Source organism: Dromiciops gliroides, chromosome 3 (assembly GCF_019393635.1).
Source record: "Dromiciops gliroides isolate mDroGli1 chromosome 3, mDroGli1.pri, whole genome shotgun sequence".
In the NCBI taxonomy this organism is placed as follows: Eukaryota; Metazoa; Chordata; class Mammalia; order Microbiotheria; family Microbiotheriidae; genus Dromiciops; species Dromiciops gliroides.
In genome coordinates, this window is record NC_057863.1 from 643,589,164 (window position 1) to 643,609,281 (window position 20,118).

At 56.9% G+C, this 20,118-nt stretch overlaps 1 protein-coding gene across 5 annotated transcripts in view; it reads right to left on the reverse strand.

The window, feature by feature from the left end:
* Positions 1-1,642: 1,642 nt before the first annotated feature.
* The window catches only part of SIPA1L3 (signal induced proliferation associated 1 like 3), a 145,704-nt gene continuing 127,228 nt past the window's right edge, over positions 1,643-20,118 (reverse strand). For all 5 annotated transcript variants that reach the window (XM_043995159.1, XM_043995158.1, XM_043995160.1 and 2 more), the window contains 6 exons: positions 16,528-16,693; positions 14,819-15,035; positions 13,793-13,936; positions 10,394-10,523; positions 4,217-4,298; positions 1,643-3,942 (listed from right to left, as the gene is read on the reverse strand). In XM_043995159.1, the coding sequence (XP_043851094.1) occupies positions 3,793-3,942; positions 4,217-4,298; positions 10,394-10,523; positions 13,793-13,936; positions 14,819-15,035; positions 16,528-16,693 (889 nt within the window). In that variant the 3' untranslated portion in view covers positions 1,643-3,792. The remainder of the gene's footprint in view (positions 3,943-4,216; positions 4,299-10,393; positions 10,524-13,792; positions 13,937-14,818; positions 15,036-16,527; positions 16,694-20,118) is intronic.

Genomic DNA, 20,118 nt, shown 5'->3' on the forward strand with positions numbered 1-20,118 from the left:
GAAGGAGCCACCCAGAAATCTTGGCAAAGTCAAATGCCAGAGAAGCAGATGGAGGGATGAGTTAGAGGGGAATGAGACGGGTGTGAGTGAGGGTGTGGATGGGAGCTGCTGGCTGCTGCACCTGGAGGGGGATCTCACAGCCACCAAACCAAGGGCCCAGAATCGGTCTCCCCTTTCCTCTTTTCTTTACAATTTCTCCCTTCCCCCCAAATCTGATTCAAGCTAGACTCTCGGGGTGGGGGGGTATGGTGGGGGGCAGCAGACACTGCCCCTCCCCTTGAAATGCAGACATACAGGAGGTATCTGGGAATGGATGGACCTGACCTAGTGACCTAGGCCCCAGATTCACTGGATGTGTTCTCATCCCAGCCCTTTGGCTCTCAGGGTCTCAGCTACCCCCGTAATAGAAGGTGTCTCCGAGGTCCTTTTGAGTCTGCCGCCTTTAGACGTTATTTTGAGGCTCAATTTGGAGAACTTTCTGGCTGAACGATTCCTGTTGGGGAGGTGGGGCCCTGTGCGGACAGGTGGGTTCAGGAAAGAGACAAGAGTCATCTTTGAACTTGGGCCATCCAGAGTCCAGGGCTCAAGACCTCCCTAGAAGACTTCCCCATGGACTTTGACCCTTGCTGCCGAGCCCTGGGCTCTCAGCCGGGTACCTGGCAGGGGGATAGAACCACTCTCATGCCCTTGGGAGGTGGGTTTGTGGTCCACAGGAACCCTCTACCTGTGGGCAGCTTAGGGATCAGCTGGGGCAGGGCTATAGACTTAGTTTGGGGCATGCCACTTTATGGCTGGGGGTCAGATGAAAGTGGCGATCAAGCCGAGGCCTTGCTTCCAGGTGGTTCTGTGCTTAGGGATTTGCTCAGGACTTGGCTACGGCTAAGTGGGTGGTTGACACTCCAGCTGGGGGCAGGTTTCTGTCCATGAGCAGGGAAGAGACCTGGCCTGACCAGCAGGTCATCTCACCCTCATGGGCTTCACTCCCCCCCAACAATGCTCTGAGGAGCCCGGGGGAGGATAGGGTCTGCTGGCCAGCCATGGAGCAGAAGCCCATGGAACCACACTCAGAGCTTGCTGACGTAGGGGTGGTGGGGGTTAGGAAGCCAATCTGTTGGGTATCGGCTTCATTCCCAGTCCCAACCTTGCCCACTGTGAAGAGAACTTCCTTGAAGGCACAGTGGACCGGGGCCAGGGCCAGTATTTGCAAGACTGGAGCAGTAAGGTCAGATTTATTGGAAGGGGTCAATTCAGGGGTCATCTTTTTTTGTTTTTGTTTTTGTTTTTTTTTGCAGGGCAATGAGGGTTAAGTGACTTGCCCAGGGTCACATAGATAGTAAGTGCCAACTGTATGAGGCTGGATTTGAACTCAGGTCCTCCTGAATCCAGGGCCGGTGCTTTATCCACTGTACCACCTAGCTGCCCCAGTTCAGGGGTCATCTTGTCCAGCTCTGGTCAGAACCATGACTCGGGGCAGAGGGATGTCAGCTTACACAACTCACAAGATGGGGGGCTCCCTCTCTTCCTTACGAAGGGGCTGGAGCCAGTGTGGGCACAGGGTGGCAGAGCGGATGCCACCAGAGGTGGCCTACCCAGGCTCCCCCCTCTCTCGATTCACCTCCCAGTCATCCAGGCAGCAAGAATAGGCAATTTCTATGAAACATTTATTTCCTCTGAAACTTTCAGAAACAAGACCCCTAATCTCAAGAGTGGAGGAGGGGAAATAACAATGACAAAAAAAAAAAAAGTGTGTACCCACCCATCCCCAAATTAAAAAAAAACAAAGTCGACATAGGAAAAGGTGCTGTGTCAGGAAGGGGTCCGGGGCAAAATTAAATAAGACAGATTGGATCTGTAGAGATCCTTACAAAATGATAACAAAAACCCACAAGAGCCATAATAGACAATCATGCCCTGGAATGATCTGACCAATTCCTAGACATGAGGGGAGGGGGAGACAAAAGCATCAGGAGGGTGGGCCCCCGCAGGGGTAGGGGTGGGGGACAACCCCTGGAGACAAAAGCTGGGAGGGCCCCCTGGGCCAGGAATGGCAGGGCCAAGGGCAGCTTGGGCCTATACTCCCCAGGCACTCCCTGCTGCCCGTCTGGCAGGGCCAGGGCAGGGGGAGGGGAAGCTAGGAGATTTATGGATCCATTCTCCCATCTCAAATATTTTATCCCCTGTGCTCCCTTGTCCAATCAGGTCTGAGCGGATTTGAAAGTGAAGGGGCCTAATTACATTGGAGGAAGATGCAATTGACACCCCTTCCCGTCAGATGAAACCTTCCTGCAGCAGGGAGATGGGATTGGGGAGGGGGGCACTGCTTTGGGGTCCAGAGGTCTGCCTGTGGCTATGTCAGGGGAGGGAGAGACCCAGGATCTGCTTCCAATCCCACCCCTCTTTTCCAGAAGAGGACCTGAGGATTCTTTGGAGAAAAAACCAAACTAGTCTGGCCTCAGGTCAAGCATCCAGGCCCCAAAGTGGCTTTGACTCTGGGCCCAGGAAGACAAGGAGCCTCCAGGGCCCCCAATTATGGCCTCTGCTGCCCTCCTCCAGCCTCGGGGGCCCAAGGGCCCTGGGTGTCTGAGGGCAAGGCCCAGCTTGGGGTGGGGGGATCTGTGGGAAACGGGCTTGCAGATGATGTCCTCAGCATGAGGCCCACAGATGATTACTATTCAATTGTTCTGTGTTGGCTTTGCATGAAAAAATAAATATATATTATATTTATACTTTGCTCTTTTCTGGAGCTCCTAGCATAGTACCGGGTAGCTGTGGGCCGCGGGTAGGCCCGCAATGGCCCAGCGTTCCTTATTGCCTCAGAGAAGCTGCAGGCAGCCGGGGGCTGCCCTGGGGGGCACCTGCTTCAATGTGTGTCCTGTGGGCAGGCCCAACGAGGCCGGTGGCTTCCAAAGGAAGAAAGAGGAAAGAAAAATCCTTTCTAGCGGCCCCTCTGGAGTGGGGGAAGGCCCCAGCAACCTCAGGCCTCAGCCACAGTCTGGATTCAGTAGTTTGGCTTCAGTGCTGAGCAGGTCCTGAGGGGTGGAGGAGGGAGGGGGTACACCCATCAGCAGCCCCAACCCCAACCTTTGGCTCCAAGACCCCCGGGGCCAAGGAGGCCGCCCACGGAGGCTAGACAAGTCTGGTAGAAAAAAAGATTACAAACTGCCCTATTTATACAAATATAGTCTCTCTTTCTCTCTCTCTCTCTCAATAAAGAACATTTACACTCTGAACATTGGGATTTCTCCATCTTGGGTTTACTAGAAAGTACTTTAGCTTGGAAAAAAGTGCTCCGAGGTTTTTTCAGAAACTTGATGGGGGTAGGGGGGAGGGTGGGGGGGAGGGAGATGGGTCCCCTGCCCACCCCCACCCCCCCAGTTGGTCCAAAGGGATTCTCTATTGCATCGGAACTCAATATACCAAGGGCTGGCCAGTGGTTCAAGGTTTCATGACAGTGAGGAAGACTGGTCACTAGTGTGGGCATACTGCCCCAGAGGCTTCTGGGTGGGGGGAGCCACTTCATGCTCCTAAGGACCCCACCTCCACCCAGCCCTTAGGGACAGCCTGGCATCCTGCACCCAGCGTGTGAGGCCTTGCCTGGTCACCCTAGGGGAAGAGGCAGTGAGCAGCACATCGGCCATGGGACGTGTGGTAGGGCAGCTGCCCCCGTTAGCCAGGCAGGGCTTGGAGGTGCCCCTTGCACTGGCCTGCCTCGGTCCTACCTGGACCAGAGGCAGGTCTGGCCATGACTGGAGCACCAGCCTGAGGGGGGGGCCCGTTTCAGCAGCGCCCCCTTCAGGGCTCCTTCTTCTCCACTGTGCTGGAGAAGATCTCTGCGAACCTTCGCAGCTGCTCATTGGCTGCCTGTGACTCCTCCTGCAGCCGCTGGTTGTTCTGCCGCAAAGTGGCCACCTCCGTCTGCAGGACCGCCTTGTCCTGTTTCTCCTGCAGAGAACGAAGGCCGTGAGGGGCAGAGCCTGGGAAGCTGCAGGCTGGTAATCCGCCCTCGCTTGTCTGCAAGGTTGCATTATGAAGGGCGTATCAGGGAGAGCCCAGGATTCTAGATCTGTGCCCACAAGAGGCATTTGAGGAAGAAATCTGGGGCCCAGAGAGGGCAAGGCACCTGCCCACAGTCACACAGAAAAGGAAGAGCTAGGGGAGACTTGAACCCGGACCCAAGCCCCCGGGGCCGACCGTGCCACCCGAGGGGGCCCCTCACCTTCTGCAGGTCGCTGTGTAGCTGCCTCAGCATCACCTCTAGCTGGTACACCTTCCCAGGCAGGTCCACGGGGGGCTCCTCGCTGAAGGGAGGGAGAGACGGCAGAGTCAGTCACATGGCGGCAGCCCGTCAGACTCAGGCCAGGCTTTTGGGGGATGTGAGTGAACGCTGGCCAAAGTCCGGGGGAGATGAGCAGCTGCCCCCCAGCTGCCCTAATGGGAAGTGGGTCACCTGTCCTCCTGTGTGAGGTCCTGCTAAACACCTTCAAACATTAACTCATTTAAGCCTCACAACAGCCCTAGTGTGATCCCCATTTCACAGACGAGAAAACCGAGGTACACAGCGCCTCGAGAGATGTGCTCCCAGTCACAGCAAATGAGTCTGGGGATGGACCCGCATTCTGGTCCTGCTTCCTGCCACGTCTGCCCTCTACAAAGCACAGTTTGCCAAGATGTCCCCTGCTCCAGACCATCCCTCCAGGGCCCCCAGAAGGGCACGTTAACCTCCCGAAAGCAGAGATCCAAGGAGGGAAGGCACAAAGACCGCTGGGTGAGATGGAGGAGGCCTGAGGCAGGCGTCACTGGATTCACCCAAGAGTGTCCACCCTGGGCCAGGTAAGCCATCCTGATAATCCAGTGGGCCCCTCTTTCTCCTGCCCTGGCCTGGAGGATGGCTTGCCCCTGCCACAGGGGCTGGGAGACCCCTGCCGAGGGAGTCCTTACTCCTTTCCTTGTGGGTCCTGAGAGCCTCTCTCACTGAAGGGGGGCTGGGAGGAGGGGCTTGTCCTGCTTCTACCAGAGGTCAGTCTGGATGGGCCGCTGCCCCAGGGGAGAAAGGACCTGGTGGGTCCTTTGTTAGGATCCTGGATGTGGCATGGGCACTGGCGATGGTGGGAGAGACCCCTGATGGCTGCTCTCAGTCCAGCTGGACTGAGTGGAGGTCTGGTATGGGCCTTGGGACAAGGTCTTCCGGGCCTCTCTGGGGCACCTGACACCCACAAGTCTGGATCCCACCCAGAAGGGATGGCAGCTTCCTTCCCCAACAGGGAAGGGGCTCTGGGTCATCCTGTCCAGTCCCCTGCCTCCAAGGTTCAGGGCAGAACACAGGGGGGTGGAGAGGGAGGGAAGAGCTCCTGTCAGCTGCTTGGATCTGCCTTCTTCTCTGTCTCAGACCCAAAGATGAGCTGTGCACCCAGGGCTGGGGGAGAGCTGAGAACCAAGGAAGACGAGAAACTGAGGAGCGGCTGAACCCTCCAGCAGGAGGGGATGGCTTGGAAGCCATACAGAGATAGGGTTGGGAAGAAAGTGGAATATCCGAAGCGTGGCCCTGATTCAGGAGGCTGGTGTGTCCGGGAAGAGGCCTAGGCACTGCTTAGAGGGGGCTCTAAGACGCTTTATGTGGGGGTGGCAGAGGGCACAGATGCCAATGACATCTGGGGGCAGAGTGGGAAGACACAGCCCAAGAGCTGGAGGGGCAGGATTCCCTTGCAGGGAAGCTGTGCCAGCGGGGGAAGAATAAGGAGAGATGAAGAGAGACTGGACTCCCAAGGAGACCGAAGCTCGGGCTGCCACGGCCATCTCTCACCACTAGATGTCCCCCTTTGGTGCCCAACACATAGACAAAGACCCACCCCCTAATTTGGCACATGGATCCCGGGGGTGGCCATGGGGCTCATAGGGACATTCCTATCTGCTTATTGGTTTTCCTGAAATTGAGCCCAACCAGACTCCTGGGCTGGCAGACAAGACAACCCATACCTGTCCCAACCCATGGTTTAGATGAGTCAGCCTGGCATGGCGGCGGCGGCGGCACTAATGCCTGCTTGGTGCCTGGCACCAGTGTGACTCCAGGCCTGGGCCTGTGGGGAGGAGTGGAGGCTGGCTGGCTGGAGCCAGGCTTGACTACCCAGAACCTTTCTGGGGCCCAGCTAGGCCAGGGGAGGAGAAACAGATTGGCCCAGAGATGCGCTTTGGGGGCCAGGAATGAGGGCAGCCCAAGAGGAGGGGTTACAGATTCATGGTGTCTGACCTCAGCAAGGCCCTTCCTGCCATTGCACTCTCCCTGATCCCCACCGTCCACCCATCCGTCCGTCCATCCGTCCGTCCGTCCATCCCCCTCTGTTTTTCCTCTAATGGTCTTATTTCATTTAGAAAAATGTTTTAAGCTCTTTTAAAAATTTTAGCCCTATGTCTTCTAGGAATCTGGTTGAATCTGTCCAAGCTACATTTTTCTTTGAGGCTTTGCTGGTAGATGCTTTGGAGTCATTCTGTCATATTGTGTTTGTTTTGGTCTTCCCCGCCACCATGATAGCTTACTGTGGCAAGGCTTCTTTTTTCATTTGCCCATTTCTCCAGCCCACTTTCTGACTTCTAATCAGACGGCAAGGCGGGCTGCTGCCCCCTTGTGGAGGGAAGGTCTAGGCCGATCCCCTTACTGCTTTCTTGGGGTACTGGGTGTTGCATTACTGCAGAATTTCAGGTGTGGGCTGGGGACCCAAAGCTTTCACTATTCCCCAAATGTTCTGATCAGGGCAAGGTCTGATTGCTGCGAGTTCCTGACCTGGCTTTGAGTCTGAGCAAGAGCAGATGCTGCTGGACTCTGTTCCCACAAAGTGATGGCGGGTAGGTTTCTGTTTAGCCTGGGATTCCAGCATTGGTTATTCCTCTGCAGACTTCAGCCTGGGCTAAAAGCTAGACCGGAGACCCTGCTCTGCTCCTGGGACTGAAGCTGCGTTGCTGGTGCCGGGGCTTCCTTTCCTAGGTCACCAGCAGGGGTCTGAGGCTACTCCTTCTTGTTCTGTCCGCTCTTTTAGCCTACTTACCCTGGGATACCACCCCTTGGTGCAGGTACCTCCTCACTAGTCTGTCCTAGACCTATGGCCCAGCACTGGCTAGTGGGCACCAGGACTGGCAGGTAGCCCCTGTGATGGTTTCAGCGCCCCAGGATGGGTCTGGGAGTTCCCTCTTTCCTGGTGTGCAGCCTCACTGCTGGAAGCACTTTCAATGCAGTCTCCACAGACTGGTCTGTCTTCCTAAGCTGACCTACACTAGAAAAATGCTTCATATGACTTCTTCTTGGGTTTCCCCACTGCTATTCAGTCTGGTGCATTTTCTAGGTCTCTTTGGAGGAGTTCTGGCGGGAGCTTGCTGCACTACTAACTGCTACTCTGCCATCTTCCATGGTGCCTGATGACTCATCTCACCCCCTGCCCTATCTATCCAAACTTCTTTCCTCTTTTCATTCTTACCCATAACCATGGGCCCCCATCTTTCCTATTCCTCCACTCCATCACCCTTCTCTCTGCTAATTCCTTTTTTATTATTTTTATTATTTTTTTTTGGTGAGGCAATTGGGGTTAAGTGACTTGCCCAGGGTCACACAGCTAGTAAGTGTCAAGTGTCTGAGGCCAGATTTGAACTCAGGCCCTCCTGACTCCAGGGCCGGAGCTCTATCCACTGCGCCACCTAGCTGCCCCGCTAATTCCTTTTTTATTTTCAAAGCCCTGCCTGGCAGTTAAGAGGTAGGGAGGTGGCTTGGTAAATAGAATACCAGACATAAGGGTCGGGAGGACCCTACTTCAAATCTGACCTCAGATACTGACCCTGGGCCAGTCACTTAAACTCTGTCTGCCTCGGTATTTTCATCTGTTGAATAGGAATAACAACAGCATCTATACCCCCAGGTTACTGCGTAGATCAAATGAAATATTCATTCATTCATTCATTCATTCATCATTTTTTGGTTTTTTTCCCCTAGGGCAATGAGGGTTAAGTGACTTGCCCAAGGTCACACAGCTAGTGAGTATCAAGTGTCTGAGGCCAGATTTGAACTCAGGTCCTCCTGACTCCAGGGCCGGTGCTTTATCCACTGTGCCACCTAGCTGCCCTGAAATGAAATATTTATAAAGAGGTTTGCAAACCTTAAAGTAACATAGATGCTGGCTGTTATTACTGTCATTGATCCTACATACCCACACAGCCCTAACCCTAAAATGTCCACTTCCTGACAGAGAGATGAAGCGTCATGTCCTCTGCTCAAAGACCTGTACTGGCTCCCTACTTCCCACCTAGAGAACCGAACCTCCTCCACCAGGTTCCTCTTGCCTCCAGGATCTAGTACAAAGCTCCTGCAAAGCCTTTCATAAGCTGCTTCTTACACCTTACTCCCCCCCACCTCATACTGCGCAATCCGATGACAATGGCCTCCCGACTCTCCCATGAACAAGACCCTCCCTGTCTGGGCTCAGGGCATCCTCTCTGGCTGTCCCCTATGCCCAGAGTGCCCTCCTCTCCTCTGCTCCGACCACTGACCTCCCAGCTAAAACACCCCCTTCTCCAGGAAACCTTCCCTGAGCCCTCTTCATCCCACTGCCTGCCCTCTGGTCATGATCTCCTAGTTAACCTGCGTCTAACTAGCTCTGTGTGTATCTGCTTACACGGGCTCTCTCCCAGTAGACTATGAGCTCCTTGGGGGCAGGGCCTGTCGATGCCTTTTGCATCCCCAGTGCTCAGCACACAGTAGGTGCTTACTAAATGCTTGTTGACTCACTGCTGGAACACTCTCATGCTCTCTCTTTGCCTGTTAAATCCCTACCCAGAAGGGGCAGCTAGGTGGCGCAGTGGATAAAGGTGGCCCTGGAGTCAGGAGGACCTGAGTTCAAATCTGGCCTCAGACACTTAACACTTACTAGCTGTGTGACCTTGGGCAAGTCACTTAACCCCAATTGCCTCACCAAGCCCCCCCCCCCCAAATAATCTCTACCTGGTCCCCTACACTTGGACTCCAAGGACACTTTCTCTGAGAAGCCTTCCCTGAGCCCTCAGGCCTCCGCCACTAAAGGGCTTCCTTTGTGACTGTCTCAGGTACTTTACTCATCTTTGTCTGGTTCTAGGACTTTAGGGAGGAAGGAAGCTTCTATGACCCAAGAAGAGCAGCACCCACTCTGGTACACTGAGGTCTCAGCGAGTTGCACTGAGCAGAGAAGGGACCAGCAGGAGGGTAGATGTTGATGCTTCCTCCTGGGACTGCATCCCTTCTACCCTGCCCCCCCAGCCAGAGTCATCTCTCAGGCACTGATAGCAGTGCCCTACAGCAGCATCTTAAGAGAGAACATGAGGGGCAGCTAGGTGGCACAGTGGATAAAGCACTAGTCCTGGATTCAGGAAAACCTGAGTTCAAATCTGGCCTCAGACCCTTGACACTTACTAGCTATGTGACCTTGGGCAAGTCACTTAACCCTCATTGTCCAGCCCCCCCCCCTGCCCTCCCCCCCCCCAAAAAAAGAACATGAGCTCTGGTTCTCATCACCAAGGTCGGCCGGCTGGGCATTGATTACCCCCCAGAGGGCAACACCACCTTCCAAATGACCCAAACACCCTGGACCCTGCCCTCTCACCGTCCAAAGAGGCAAACCCAATGACCAATTAACCTGCCCCTCCCTCCTCCCCATGCATCTTGCCCTTGCCCAAATGCAGACTTTTGTCATCTCTCGTGGGAATGTCTTCATTGGCCTCCCAGCCTCCAGTCTCTCTCCTCTACAATCTCCCCATATCCAGCTGCCAAGAAAGCCTTCCATGTTACTCACTGGCTCAAGAACCACCGATAACTCCCTACTGCCTTCACACTGAAAGTCTAGCTGACCTTTCCAGCTGACTCCACACAATCCCCCTTCATGTCCTCTGTTCTTTGCCCTTGGCATCTCATCTCTGGCCTCTTTGCTTTTGCCCAGGCGGTGCCCTCTCCTGCCCCATGTCTCTCAGAAGCCTTGGGCTCCTTCAGCGTCTCTGTGGACGGGCTTGGTTCTGAGCAGTCTCTCCTTCCTCCCAGGACCTGGGATTCCTTCTCTGTTCAGACCCGACAGAAGGTAAGGTCCTTGTGAGCTCATCTTGGGCTCTGCCTCACCCAGAGCCTGGCCTGACTGAACTGAAATGGATGAGGGGAGGGGCCGAGTATGGAGGGCCTTCCAGTTCCGTCTGGAGCTTGTCTGCACCTAGTTGTTTGCACGCTGTCTCCCCCATGAGACTGGGAGCCCCTCGAGGACAGGGCCTTCCCTGGGCCTTCCTTGGGACCCTTGGTGTTGAGGACCTGGCACACAGTTGGTACTTAATAAATGCGTGTTGATTGCTGAGTGGATCCACATCCCCACGGCATCCCCCCCAGGGGTTGGTGGTGCCTCACCTCATTGTGGGAGTTGTTCGGGGGGTGGTGGGCGTCCTCTCCAGGCTCGAGTGGACTGGACTGTGTGCTGGTGCAATGTTGGGGCTCAGGGCCGGGTCATTGAGAGAGAAGAGAGAGACAGCTCGCTGCACTGGAAGGGAGAGAAGACCGAGTCAGGGTGTGGAGGGCTCTCCAGACTGCAGTCTATTTAACAACGCCCCGGTTAGGACGGGAGCTTCTGGAAAGCAGGGCCTGTTGCTGGTGCCAAGCACAGTGCCAGGCCCACCACGGAGCGCAGAGTCAGGATAAGTCCAACAGTGAGCGAGGCAGCTGAAGCCAAGGCCAGCTCACCCTGGGCTGGGGAGGAGGGTAGCACTCCCTGGGTCTTGGGAATCCAAGCCATTCCCCCGGAGCCCAGACACCCGGGGCAGGTCTGAAGGCCGGCACTCAGCTGGTGTGTGGCCGACAACCGTCCCACTGCCGGGGTCTCTTGCCCCAGCTCAGCCCGGGGAGAAAGCTGCTGAGAGCATGGCCAGAGAGAGCCCCACGTGTCCCCAGGCCCATGTCAAGGCCCAGAGGGCACCTCGATTCTCTTCCCCCTCCCCCACTGGAGAATCCAGTGTCAAAGGATTCGATTCCCAGCCTCTGGAGGACGGGGAAGGGCCTGGCCCTGACCAGGGAGGGAAGGAGCGGCCTCCTCAGCAGGAAGGCAGAGTCTCCAGGCCATAGGCCCAGTTCCATTTGGAGCTGGGGAAGACACAGCCGGGCGGGGGAGGCACGTGTGACGGCTCGACTCTCAGGGAGGGAGAGCACCTGCCTGCCCAGCCCCGCCCGACTCCTACCTGCTGATGGCCCTGGAGATCCTGCCCTTGCCTGCCTCGTCCTGGGCTGTGGGGGTCCCAAGGCCGGGCAGCCGAGCACAGGGCCTCTGCTGCTCCTCTGGAGAGGAGGAAGAGGGCCAGGGCAGGGCTCCCTCCAGAAGCAGCTGGGTCTGACAGGTTGGGGCAGATTCCCCTGGGGGCCATGTGCTCTGTCAGACCTGAAAGGGCAGTTTCCAGAACAGACTGGAAGTGGGGGGAGGTAGGGAGGAGATGGAGGCACACGGCCATCTGCATATTCTGGTTTCTAACCACTTACGTGGCACTTACTAATCCGCCCTGGCATTATAGTTATCTGTGTCCACTTCTCATCTGCTTGCCAGCCTAAGAGCAGAAGTAAATGTAAAGGCTTTGAGGCAGCTGGGTGGCACAGTGGATAAATCATTGGCCCTGGATTCAGGAGGATCTGAGTTCAAATCTGGCCTCAGACACTCGACACTTACTAGTTGTGTGACCCTGGGCAAGTCACTTAACCCTCATTGCCCCACAAAAACAAAACAAAACAAAAAAGGACCCATAGAGGCTTTAGCAAATCAGCTTCTCAAGTATAAGACAGGTGATGTGTGGCTAGGTAGCAGGGCCACTAAGGAAGATCCTGGGGTCACAGCGGACCACATGCTCCATTAGCTAAAGTGCTCTTAGGCTACATCAAGAGAAGTCAAATGCCCGAGACTAGGGAGGAGACAGTCCAACCATGCTCTGAGCATGTGGTCAGCTGACATTTCCGGCACTGTGCTCTTTTCTGGGCCTCACGTTATCAGTAAGCTGGAGAGAGAGCACCTGAAAGAGGAAAGCAGCCAGTATGGGGAAGGCTGCAAGTTCATGCCATTGAGGCAGCCCGTCATACGATTGGGGATGCAGAAGATGTGATGATTGGCTTCAGCGACTGTCAGGGCGAGAAGAAGGTGCTGCTTGGCCCCGGGGGAAGGACGCTGCAGGTACAGGATGGACTCCACGGTCACTGAGCCATCTCCAGAGTCCGTGACCTGCTCCCTGCTGCTTTCCCATGACACTGAACATCCCACCTCCGCGCCTTTGCCGGCGATGTGCTCCCTCCCGCCTCTGCTCGGCTGGATCCTTGGCTTCCTCGGAAGCCCAGCTCGGGGCCATCCTACCAGCTAGCCTCTCCCTTCTGCAAATACTCCCTAAGGACTTGGTGTTCAATAGCTTCAGGCCTGTCTGACTCTCCGTGATTCCATTTGGGGTTCTCTGGGCAGAGATACTGGAGTAGTTTGCCATTTCCTCCTCCAGCTCATTTTATAGATGAAGAAACGGAGGCAAACAGGGTGAAGTGACTTGCCCAGGGTCACACAGCTAGTCAGTGTCTGAGGCTGGATTTGAACTCGGGTCTCCCTGACTCTCAGCATGGCACTCTGGCGCCATCTAGCGGCCCTTATTTACTAAGTATTTACTTTAGGGCCTGGGACAATGGGAGGGGTTTAGTCAAAGGCTGAACTGAATGGAAGGACTTTGGTCTTATCTCCAGAGTAGCTGACCATAGGGACCCAACACAGCAGGCTGAAGAGGCCAACTCGTGGACAAGGGAGGAAAACAAGGTCAGGTCTCTTCAGAGGGGCTGATGGCTCCAGCTGTGGGGAGCTGGCAGGCAGAGGTCTGGCCAAAGGCACGGCCTTCTGGGATAGTTGGCCCTCAGCCAGGGCCACCCTGCTCTAGTCTGGCCAGGTCTGGGGGGTGGTTCTGGGAAGATGAGAATGACGCCCCAATCTGAGACTATGTCAATGCATCATGGAAGAGTGTGGTACCTGCTTCAGGCAAATTGGGCTGGCTTCCCTTTAATTGGGAAGGAGTCCTGTTGGGGGGGCAAAGTCCGGCCGCCAGGCCCAAGCAGCAGTGAGGACGGCTAAAAAGCCTTTCCCAGAACCACCCGACCGCCCTCCACGCCCAGCACAGAATCTTGGAGTCCATTCGGTGGAAGAAAGCGACAGGTTCTTCTTCAGGGAGAGCCTGTGGGTCAGGGAGATGCGCCCAGGCTAGGAGCTCAGGTCAAGCAAGGGGACCCTTGATATCCTTAGAGCTGAGCTCAGATCGCTCCTTCCTTTGCTCCTAATATAAACGTGTCAAAATGGACAGAGCGCTGGACAGGAGCTAGAAGACTTGAGTTCAAATCCAGCCTCAGGCCTGGACTACTAGCTGTGTGACCCTGGGCGAGACACTTCACCTCTGCCTGTTTCCTCAACTGTAAAGGTGGGGCTCCAAACAGCACCCCCCTCTCAGGGTGGTTGTGGGGCTCAAACGAGGTTATTTGTAAAGTGCTTAGCACCATGCCTGGCACGTGGCCCATGCTTGGCACAAGTCTGTTCCTGGCCTATAAAAAAAGTGTCTGGGGCTGGGCAGTCTCCTTGTTTGACCCGCAGAGAGAGTTGAAAGCAGGAGCTCAAAGGAAAGCTCCGAAGGGCCTCCCTGGAGGCTGCCTGTAGACCTGGGAGCAAGCTCCAGAAAAGGCAAGTGACTTGTGCAAGGTCACACACGTCGGGGGAGGGGAATGGAAGAAAGGGAGGAGGTGGGGTCTCAGGGAGCTTACCTTCATAAGCCTTTGCAGCATTAACCAGACTGGACCACTCAAGGCCGGCAGCAGTGTCAGGGAGGGGCATCATCCCCGGGTCCAGGCGCCTCATTGGCCGGTCCCGCACGTCGGTCAAGGAGAGCTCCGAGGCGGAGATGGTGGCTGGGCAAAGCAGAGTGGGGGAGTCTGGATGAAGGCACTGACCTGGTGGCCCTCCCGCCAGCCCCACCAGGGACCCCGCCTCCCTCAGGCTCTAGTCAGGAGGCTCTTTGGGCGGCCCTGACATCGCTGTGCACCCACGAGGGCCAGCAGCACTGGAGGGTCCTTTATTAGTGGCCATAAGCAGTGGCAGAGCGAGCCGTGGCCAAGAGAAAGGCCCTCCATTGGGTGGAGAACACAGGCTGCCACCCAGGGGTAGGAGCACCCAGCGGGCAGGTGAGCAGCCTCCAGGCAAGGGGTTTTCAGACACCCCAACATGCCAGGCGGGCACTGGGCACCCCTCCCCCACTCTCTCCCTCCGGGTCACTTTCTCCACCATTCCAGACCCCCATGGAGGCAGCCCCTCCCCGACGTCCCCATTTGCCCAGGTTGGGTCATTTCTCCAGCTGGCTTGGACGAATACGGTCACGCCAGCTCAGATTAGGGACAGAGAAATGACGAAATCTGGGGGAGCTTTAGAGACTCCATTGAGGTGTTTATGGTCCAGGGGCCAGGGCAGACCTAAGCCCCTCCCTTGAAGTGCCCAGGGGTTTGGCGGAGGTCGAGGTGGCTGCCGGGGTTGGCCCGCCCTGGGCTCCCAGGATTCTTTGCTTCTACAAAGATGGGGCGAGATATGTGGAGACTGAAAATGGGGGTGGGCCGTGCCAGCCCAGGGGGTCGAGCTGCCTCTCCCAGCCTTCTAGAGTGGTCAAGTCTCTGTCCTCGAGTCTCCAGACCAGGCCTTCGCAGGCCACAGGTGGAGTTAGCCCACAGCTGTCTGGGCTAAGGGGAAGGAGAGCCCTGGAACCACTTTGGCCACTCCCCCCCACCCCTACACACGCTCACATTTCTTCTCGGGGAAGCCGTTGCCACCGGCCGGGTGCGGATGCGAATGCTGGTGCTGTCGGCGGGAAGGCAGGGTGCTGGAGGGGTAGGTGCTTGTGAAGAGGACGTCGTTGGGCAGGCCGGTCTCAAAGCAGGGGGGGCTGGAATACGAGGCCTCCCGCCGGCCACTGCACAAGCTTTCATCAGACAGGGTTCTCTGCAGTGCCTTCTGGGGGGACTGCAAGAGCCCAGGACAGCACATGGTAAGATTCCCCCCACCCCCGAGGCTGGTCTATGCTGAGCTGCAAAGGCCTAGCCCGGCAGGACCCCCCAGAAGCACCCCGGCCAGAGGTAGCTGTGGGGCAGAGGCCAGAGCCTCAGGCCTGGAGTCAGTAAGACCTGAGTTCAGATCTGGCCTCAGATGCTTCCTAGTTGTATGACCCTGGGCAAGCTGCTTTACCCGCTTGCCTCAGTGTCCTCATCTGTAGAATGGGGATGATAACAGCATCTATCTCAAGGGGCTGTTAGGAGGACCGACAGAATATCTGGCACATAGTAGGCACTTCATACACTTCCTTCCTGGGTCTCTCCAATCCTAGACCACCCCGTTCTGGCCCCCAGACACTGACCCTTCTCAAGCTGCCCCGGGGATCGTACAGAATGTGAGTCTGGAGCTCATCTCAGCTTCATTGCCACATGTCGGGGGGCATTTGAGCCCATCCAATGTGCCTCCCCAGGCTGCTCCTCGCGGTGCCCCCCCAGCCAGTTCTCCCGGTGCCCCCTCACTTCCTCCTTCACTGAATCCCACCTTCAAAGCCTGGTCCACAAGGACCACCCATCTGAACACCCTCCCTCTCTACAGCTCACGGGCTTTGGGTTCCAATCTTACCTAGGTAAGGCACAGTAGCCCTGCAAACCTCACTTTCCTCATCTATTTAATGGGGCTAACACTGCCTCCAGGGTTGCTGTGGGAGAGTCCAGAGGCAGCATGGCCAGCACAGGTCTGGCCTTTAGCCTCTCTCTGCTGATTGGTGTGAAGAAGTCAGAGGGCCCGGGGTGGTCTGCTGGTCGGGCTGCAGCCCCCGTGCCCACACCCCAGGCCAGGGACGGCCCTCCCAGGTGTCTTGTCCTTGTCTCAGGAGGGAGAAGGGGGAGGGTGTTTGCAAGACCCCCGGAGGCTCTGAGGCTGTGGTCATTTTTCACGTGGACACATGCTGGACCTCTTTAACCAGACTCGGGTCCCCCAAGGCCAAGACGGGGCCTGATACCTCTGTCCTCCTCCCCTCAGCAGCCAGCACAATGCTCTGGATCCAGCCGTCATGGCCTGGTGGGTGTGGGCCGGCTAACTGGGTGACACTTCCTGCTCAGGGAACATCCCCTGGCCAAATGCCCGTGGTTAATGCCATAAGTGAGCCCAGGGCAGTTGCCTCCAGCCGAGCACTTTGTAGTTTGTAGGCCTGTCACCAAACAGCAATCACCCCTCACCTCTGTTCTCTCCCTCCCTAGACAGCTGGACCACCTGAGCCCAAGCCCCCCTGAAGTTCCCATGCTTCCTGGTTAAACCAAGCAACAATAAACACAAGACCCAGGATGGTTCACGAGGAGGGGGCCGGAATGGCGAGCACGTGGCCCACTGGGGTCCTCCTGTCCTGCCTCAGCCTGGCTGTGAGCGATGGCCAAGGACGCTCCTGAGGGGACTGGCGACCCCCAGGAGGGACCTGTGCACTCACCGAAGAATCCCTCTCCTGCTCTGGGGTCAAGGGGTCCATGATGATGAGCTTCTTGAGGTCATCCTCAATGGTTGACTTGTAATTCTTCCGGGGCGAGCGGAGATCGCGCAGGGATGCCCTTAGCCTGGGCTGTCCAAAGACATTCTTTGTGTTCATATCAATTTGCCTGAAAGAAGCAGGCAGGAGGGTCAGGGGGCGCCCGGCCTGCCTCCCTGACTCCCTCGGGCTTGCAGGGATGGCTCCCTCCCCCTTCTCTCTCTGGGGTGGGAAGGGGCTATAGCAAGCCCTTTGGTTGGCCAGGCTGAGACCCCAAAGCACCCCCATGGAGCAGACCCCAGGAAGCAGTTAAACAACAGCCGTCCATCAGAAGGTCACTCAGTGGATGGAACCAGGGACCTGGAATCGGGAAGACCCAAATTCAAATATGGCCTCAGGCACTCACTAGCCGTGTGACTCTGGGCAAGTCACTGTACCTCCGGCTGCCTCAGTTTCCTCAAGTGTAAAATGGGTTTAGAGCTAGCACCTTCCTCGGGGGTTGTTGTGAAGATGAAATCAGACATTTGTGAATTGCTCTGCCAACTTGAAAGCATTCTATAAATGCTCGCGCCCAGAGACTGGCGGAGAAGGGAAGCTTATCTCATGACCTGCTTTTTGGGGGAGGAGTTCATGACAAGAAGCATTTTTTTTGGGGGGGGGGAGGCCTGGTGAGCTGGGGCAGGCGGGTTGGAGGAGCAGGGCTGGGCTGGGGGGAGCCCTGGGTCTCTGAAGGATCCGTGGCACAGAAAGGGAAGGCTGATAGAGGAGACGGGGGAGGGTATCTGAGGCAAGGGGAGATGGAGGGCACCAGCCATGCTGTGCAGCCAACCTGGACCATCAGGGAGAGGCCAGCAGGGCCAAAGGTGGGACTGAGACAGTTGCCCCCCCGCCCCAGCAGGGGCTTCCTCTAAGAGCTCTTCAGGAAAAATGAGGGGGTGGGGGACGGCTCCTTGCCCTCCTTCCAGGGGCAGCCGTGGCCTGGCATGACCCACTGCTTCCTCGATAGAGGATGCTCACTGACTGTATTCTCCTGGAGGCCTCCTCCCCCTTCAAAGCCTGGGCAGTCACACAGGCTACGTGGCCCTCTGGCCATGTCTGCCTCCCACGGTGCTACTCAAACACATGAGGCCTGTGCTCTAAGTGTGAGCCTAGGGGCTGGATGCTTGGCAGGGCCCCTGAGGCCCACCTACTTCAAATCCCCTGGAAAGCAGCCGTGCACGGCAAGGGCCCATGCAGCCTGTCCTGGACAGGAGAAGACAGCCACAGGAAATTCACTTAGGCCGATCATGGAATGAGTGGTCTGCTCCTTTATGGCTAACCCCCGGAGACAGGACCACCAGCCAGGGAAGAGGCAGGGGCAGGGGTCATGGCAGACAGTACTCACAGGGCCTACAACCCAGCCCAGTCTGGGCAGCAGCTCCAGGCTGACAGCCTCCCTCGCAGGGAAGGAAGGGCGGACTCTGCTAACTAACAAGGACCTGATTTAGCTTTCTGCAATGCCCAAACAGGCTTCAGACACATCAGACTGAGTCGGATCCTCTGCAAGAGGACGAGTGTTTCCAGATCAAAAGTCAAGCTTTCTGAGCCAGGGACCCAGGTCACAAGCCCCCCTCTCTCCCTGGCTCCAAACCGAGGCAACATGAAACAATTCCTGCTTTCTTTTCCCGGCCCAGCCGGCTCGGCAGGATTTGAGTACGGCAAGAGTGAGAGCAGAAAAGGATCTGAGAAGCTGCAGACGCCAGGCCTCACCATTTGTGAGCTCAACGACAAAGCCTTTGATGAGGCACAGAAGTGACCTAGAAACTGGTGCAAGAAATGAGACGCCAGAGCCAGAGGGCCCAGGGGAGCCCGGAGGGGCCAGGGGAGTCTGGAGGACGAAGAGGAGCCCGGAGGGGCTGGGGGAGCCCAGAGGACCTGGGGGAGCCCAGAGGGGCCAGGGGAGTCTGGAGGATGTGGAGGAGCCCAGAGGACCCGGGGGAGCCTGGAGGACCTGGGGGAGCCCAGTGCATTTCTCCATCGCCTGCACTGGGACCTTAAAAAGGGAAGACATGATGGCTGGCTCCCTCACATCCCCAAGAACTCCCCCGGGAGATGAAAAGCTTAGGCCTGGGGTCCATCTGCCTACGCCGCCTCTCTTCTCGAGTCTGGACGAGCAAGGAGGATGAGAGATGCTCCCTCTCAGCAGATGCCGGCAGGAGACCCCATCTCCTTGGCACTTCCCAGAATCCTCTGCCCTGAGGTGAGGCAGCAAGGCACACTAGCCCCTGACCTCGTCCGCACACAAGCCATCCTAACCCCAGTGGGCTGGAAGAGCTGCCAGGTGGGTTCAGGAGGCAGGGGCCCTGGGAGGAGGGTTTGCTGAGCTCGGGCCCCAGTGTTCCCCCGGCGAGGCTCACATTCAGGTCAGCTTAAGTAAGTGAATTAGGCATCGGTTCCTGGCACCACCACAGTGAATGCATCCCATGCTCAAACAAAAGGACAACCTGCCCACTGTGGGGGGTGACTGAGTTCTTCTGACCTCGTTGCCACTTGGAAGAAGGGTAGAGTGGCTTGTAGGCAACCTAGACGTCCTGGAGGGAACCACAGGGCAGAGCGCTGGGCCTGAGTTCAGATCCATCCTTAGATACTTACTAGCTGGGTGACCCTAGCCAAGTCACTTCACCTCAGTTTCCTCATCTGTGAAGTGGGTATAAGAACAGCACCAACCTCCTGGGTTTGGGGTGAGGATCAGGTGAGATAATTGCAAAGTGTTTGGCACAGCACCCGGCCCATGGGGTACCCACTTGTCTGAGTGGCAAGAGCTACAGGTCAGCTCCCCTGTTGCAGCTATGGCAACACCCAGCCTTCACGTGGCTGGCTCCATTCCCGAGGCTAGGATGGGTGCCGAGACTGTGACCCACTCCGCTGGCATCCCAGGTCGATGAGCTCTCAGAGAGGGTGGAGCCCTGGTGCGAACAAAGCCCAGTGCTCTTCTCCCCATCCCCGGGCAGCAAACTTCTGCAGAGCCCAGGCGGGGCTGACAGAGGCACACGTGGGGACCAGGACATCCCAAAGCTGGCAGTGGGACTCAACGCTCATCCCTCCCTCCCTCCCATCCTCTCTCGAGTGTCGGTTTCTCACGACGACCACCCTTGGACTGGTCTTACTGACATACCCCTGTGGTGCTGTGCCGCACACCCCGGGCCTGCCCTGCACCGCCCACGCCTCTGGGTCGTACTGATGTTTAATCCTCCGCATACTTGCAACCACAGAACTCCAGGTGATGACTGGAAGAAAAAGGCAGCACCTCTGCTGTTAGGAAAAGCCTGAGACCGCTGGCGGAGGTCTGTGAACGGCTAAAGGTGATCCAGCTCCTTTCCATCTCGTCTGTCTGCCAAAGCTGGGCACTGGGATAAGAGGACCCCGAGGAGCTGCCCAGGCAGCTTCATGCGCATTTGCCTCCACTACATTTTTCCCGCGGGATGGTTAGGATCCTTTTGAGTCTCTCCTGCTCTGCATGAACCCCAATGATTTAGGATGGCGAGTCCAGTACTGCACATAGACCCAAGCATCCTA